The 5,455-nt window shown below is 38.3% G+C and overlaps 1 protein-coding gene across 1 annotated transcript in view; it reads right to left on the bottom strand.

The window, feature by feature from the left end:
* CCNJ (cyclin J) overlaps positions 1-4,320 on the bottom strand; it is a 5,049-nt gene extending 729 nt beyond the window's left edge. Inside the window, exons 1-4 of the mRNA XM_044420087.1 lie at positions 3,529-4,320; positions 1,999-2,298; positions 1,740-1,899; positions 7-336 (exon numbers count right to left, since the gene is read on the bottom strand). Of these exons, the coding sequence (XP_044276022.1) occupies positions 7-336; positions 1,740-1,899; positions 1,999-2,298; positions 3,529-3,595 (857 nt within the window). The 5' untranslated portion in view covers positions 3,596-4,320. The remainder of the gene's footprint in view (positions 1-6; positions 337-1,739; positions 1,900-1,998; positions 2,299-3,528) is intronic.
* Positions 4,321-5,455: the final 1,135 nt, after the last annotated feature.

Below are 5,455 nucleotides of genomic sequence, written 5' to 3'. Positions count from 1 at the left end.
TTGTAGGAAACACTTAAACATGGCTTCACTTCTATGGGCACAGCTAGTGACATTCCAGCAGCAGTCTGTATATGACCCCGAGCCTGAATACCACTTTGTAAACCAGTAGGGCATGTCTGCAGTGGGTAAGTGGATGTGTGACTGGATGACACCATCTGCTGACAGTTTTGTTGCGGTACCGTTTGATACTGTAGAGGAGTTTGATGTGCTTGGACATACTGAGGTATGTGCTGCTGCAGAGGTTGAGTAGCTGTTTGAAATAAACTGTGCTGGGCTGTTTGCGAACTATGTGGTCCTTTTTGCTTGTTGGCTTCTTTGACATCATTATCATGGGCACTAGAATATAAAATAAACTTACTCTGTTTTATATAGAGGCTGGAGTCCACAACTTACCCACCCCATGTGCAAACAGAAAACACTTCTATACATGCTTAAAAAGGGGTGCATCAATATTTCTTCCGGCAGCAGCAATCTGTGCCTAATGCAGCAATGAGAGATCTACCTAGCTGCATACAGGCACTTCTACTGGAAGGAGGATTTAAAGACCACCCCCCCGCCCCCCCACACCCATGTGTGAGTAGAACTGCATCTGCAGTGCTTTACATCCTGGCCCTTAGTGTTGATCCTATAATGGTACCAGTATTCTGGTTCAGTGACATTACTTCATTTTAAAGTCAAATTTAACAAGCAATGTACATGCTCATAAAATGAAACTGCTGTTTTACAATGAGTGTTAAAGTGAAGCAGATCTCTAAAACATATGCACTATGAAAAATATTTTAACTTCCTCTGAATTGTGCTACAATCCTGTGCACTTTTGTTTCTAAGTATAATCCATGAAAACCATTAGGACAAGCATGCAAGCAAATGGGTTTTGGATGGGGTTGTTAAATGTATACATCAAGAAAATGAATCAAAAAATGTTTGAATCGGTTGCCAAATTAATTCATAACACTAAAAACTTAATATAATTCTTCACAATCTAACGAGTATGTACAAAACATAAGAGTTACTATCCTTAGACTTTCTGTATTTGTTGGCACGAGGTGTTTTTTATTTTAGTCTTTAATGCTGCTTAATACTTATGCTGCCGCTTTTCTCATTTATTATAAATATTTTAGTAATATTATTATTTTGTGTACTTCAGCAGAAAGGTAACTAATAATTACCATTATTTCCATCTTGTTAAAGCCACCTTGAGACAAATTTCCTGCGCAATTTTAATGTAGATCAGAAATCCACAGTGAAAAGGCAAGATATAAAATGATTGTGTGAACCACTGGCCAGTAAATTTCAAGCAGTGGACTGCAAGTTGAAAACCATGGATACAGGTCAAGGCAGCATAAAAGGAAAATTCACATTCAGGTCAGAAGCAGAAATTGTTAAGTGGATCAATTTCAAGAGGATACAATTATGATGAAAACCCCCATATAGTAGTAAAGTAGTTAGGAAGGGCTGATATGTATACTAGAGATACAATGCTGAAATTTACTATAACTTGCATGGATTTGGAGAATAAGAGAGAGGATATCAGGGACAAAAATACACCAAGTATAAAATTACAGTGAAAACATTCATGATTTTAAAAGATCAGAATCAGGAATGACACCAGCCTGACTATCTGCTTCTCCAAAGTGGCTAGCCTACTATTCACAGAGCAAAATAGCACCTGTACATGCATTTAATATTCCCCAGCCCTCACTGTAGTTTATTGTTGGAAACCCCTATAAAGAACTTACACCAGTAGTCGTTCAACACAAGGTACCAGGAAGTCCCAGGAATATACAGTAAGACGATGAAGTCGTGCTGGCCATGTTGGAGAAAGACGCAAGATAATTCTTGAGGAAGCCACACATGCAGCAGCCACTAATGAAGGGGCATAACTTAAAAATGCATGATCTGGAGAGACATTAGAGGATCACAGTTAAAGTAAAATACAGTATTAGCTGTGTAAGAAAGAAACTATTGGGTTTTTAAAACAAAGCCATTAAAACTTACCCTGCAAGGATACTTCCAAAAAGTAGTCAGCATATTTTGCCATATATAACTTTGTCTTTTCCAAGCAAACCATTGGCCATCCATCATGAAGATCAGATTCATGAACAGCGATGGAGAGATAATAGTCAATAAAGTGAGCAGCTGTTGGAAGGCAGAGGTTCCACTGAAAGGTTTCTAACAACAGCAATTCCATGTGCAGCAAGTTCTGTTTAGTTAGTACCAGGTTCATGTTAGTCATACAACCCAAGCTGTTTAACTGTTCAAGTTTAGGCACACTGTCCTCTTTCTCTTCAAATTTACCTTGAGGGGAATGAGGTGAAATATCATCATTTAGTACATGTAAACACAAATTATACATGTTCTCATACAGGGAGGGTCATAGTTTTTTCAAAAAAGACAACACTTTTTTAAATAGCTCTTACTATAAAAGATTAATGTATTATCTCCATCTTCTGCAAAAAAGTTACTACTGGAATTCTACTGAAATTATTGAATTCTACTGAAAGTTACTACTACCACTAGCAGTCCACCCTCTCAACACCACAGAGGAAAAAGATGCAGAGATGGCACGCAGCAGAATCCAGGGATGGCAGTCGCATGCTTTGGCTCCTTTTATATTAGTGCTATAATCTTATCAATGACACAGGGTACATACTTACCAAATCTATGGTAGATGGGACTTGAAGTTTGCTTTAAAATTAAGCAATTTTCCATTCAGTGGTTTGGCAACATTGATTTTTGTTTGTTTTAACATGTTTCAGTTTGGTTTGTTACTTCAGAAATACTCACTTGGCAACAATCACTTTTTACTTAAGTCGAATAACATACTGGATGCCATGATATCTACAACAAACACTTTTGGTCTTAACAAGCAGTTTTAAAGCATAATACAAGAGGGATGTGATGCAATTTCTGAAACTGAGAAACTCCTCCCTTTGCAAATACTGTACGGCATATTTTGAAATTAGACAAAACCTCCTGAGGGACAGCCACAGCAACTTTGGTGGTAATTCTGTCCAGAGAAGCAGTAGCAGCACAGACATACGAATAAGAACGCAACTGAATCTAGACAGCACTCACCAAGAAACTGCCTAGCCCCTTTACCTCCCTTGCAATCCTTTAATATCCTGTAGCATTTTCTAGGGCATATAGTAACTTGGAGAACTGAACACCTTTAGCTGAGGAATGGGAACAGGTAATGGTTATAAAACATTGAATGAAAAGGCTGCTGTTAAATGGAGAAAGAAAGGATAGAATACCACCAAGGAAAGATCAAGCAGAAATGCATTCAGGTAACATCAAATTACATTTGGGATACATTCCTGATACAAATTAAGTTCAGTGAGGACTGGACTGGGTGTGAAAATAGTGCCCAAGAAATTCCTAGACCCTTGCAGTCTGGTGGACATGGTGGATTAGGAATAGACCATTTTAAGGTCCAGTTCCTAAGAAGCCAGGAATAAAACCACTCCTCACTGGCTAGATTTAGTTAGCAATTTCAGTCTGCTAAACCTGTAGATTTATACTTACTCGCTAAAAGCAAGCAGGAAAGAGCAACAACATGTAGCTGTTGAATGGATATGTCGTAACGGTCCATAAAGAGGTCCAGTAGGTAAACAGCAAGGTGACGGGCAGCAGGACAGAGTCTGAAGCGATTGCTCACAATGGCAATCAAGTCTGCAAAATATCTTCTCAGATTTAACTGGGGAGATTGGCCTTTATAGGAGGGTAACTTCAGCTCCTATGTAGAGAATAATTGCATTTTTTTTTAAAGATGGCATCCACCACCACATAAGCACTTGCACTGAAATTGACAGGCTAAGGAAATGTAAGACATTTTTAGGGTTTTAAGATCCTAAACATTGTGATTTATTCTGACTTTTTTTCAGCAGATAAGAATATCTGCATCAATAATAAGAATATACAGCAGCTGAAGAGATATGCATGTTGATGTTTTGTGCACAGTTGTCGCTGCATCATGCGCAGATACTATACTGCACTGGTGGTAACAAACAGGAAATCATGCCAGGTGGACAAGCAACATGGTTATGCCAGCACCAACTCCATACTCTCTTGGGGAACAGGGGTTAGGTTGGGCAGACTAAAAAGTAAAGTGACTATACCAACTATTAATCTCATTTACACTTGCAATTTCAAACCTTACCTGTGTGGCACTGGGCCCAACTACACAGAAAATCCAACCGTACTATGGGTACTTCCAGATGAGGCTTTTATAGTACCATGACCCTGCCCACATTCACAGAATTTTATGGGAGATGCGGATGGTGTGTTTCACTCTTTCCCCATAACATCTTCCATCCTTTTCCTTCCCACAGAAAATCCATTAAAGAAAAAAAAATATTATTTATTTTTAAGTTTGTCTGCCACCCACTAATCCAATGAATTATCTAGGTGGCTTACAGTAAAATACCAAAAAATAACAATAAAACCAGCTAAAATCACAATTAAAAAGTTATAAAGTATCATAAGTACACCAAGTAAGCAGAACAACAGATGTCAGAATAAATAACAAATTTCAAGTCTGTTCTTGAATGTATTCAGAGAAAAGAAATGTCTTCACCTGGTGCCAGCCGAATTTCTCTGGGGAGCCTGTTTCATAGTCAAGGGACAGTCACCGAGAAGGCCCTTCTATTTAACATCTCCTTTACCTCCTTAAGGGACAAGATCTTAATGAGGGGGTAGGTATATATGGCAGCTGATAGTCTTTTATGTAGCTGGAACCTAAACTGTTGCACAATACCTTCTGACTGGTAGCTCTAACAGCCTTCTGTTCGAACCACCCTATATTGAATCATTGTACATACTGTGAGATCCAAAAAACAAACAACAAAACAACAGACAAAACACCCCTGCCCTGGGAAAAAAAAACACACAAAAAACCCCCACTGCAGTGAGGTACATGAGGCGTAGCTGTCATGATCTGAAGGAAGATATTTTTTTTTTTTTATTTATTTATTTATTTATTTATTTATTTATTTATTTATTTATTAAAACATTTTTATGCTGCCCCATTCGCCAAAGCCTCGGGGTGGCTTACAATAATAAATTAAAAATAATTATAATAATAAATTAAAAATTATAAAAATTAGATAAAAATACAAAATACAATATAAAATAAACCACCCTGGCCAGACAAAATCCAATAATATTAACAGTTAAAATGCCGCTTGAATAAAAAGGTCTTCGCCTGGCGCCAAAAAACAAATAACAACGGCGCCAGGCGGACCTCTCTGGGGAGCGCGTTCCATAACTTTGGCGCCACCGCAGAGAAAGCCCTCCTCCGAGTACCTACCCTCCTAATTTCTTTCACGGAGGGTTCCCAGAGAAGGGCCTCTCCCGCCGATCTCAAGGGGCGGCTGGGCATATATGGATGTATTTTAACATAAAGAAAAAAAAAATAGGGATGTCCCGGGAATAGAAATATACAATTTAGCTT

The sequence above is a fragment of the Varanus komodoensis genome, unplaced genomic scaffold (assembly GCF_004798865.1).
Source record: "Varanus komodoensis strain SLA01 unplaced genomic scaffold, ASM479886v1 scaffold11, whole genome shotgun sequence".
Lineage (NCBI taxonomy): Eukaryota > Metazoa > Chordata > Lepidosauria > Squamata > Varanidae > Varanus > Varanus komodoensis.
The sequence above is the reverse complement of the archived record's forward strand: the minus strand, read 5'-3'. Positions and strand labels throughout refer to the sequence as shown.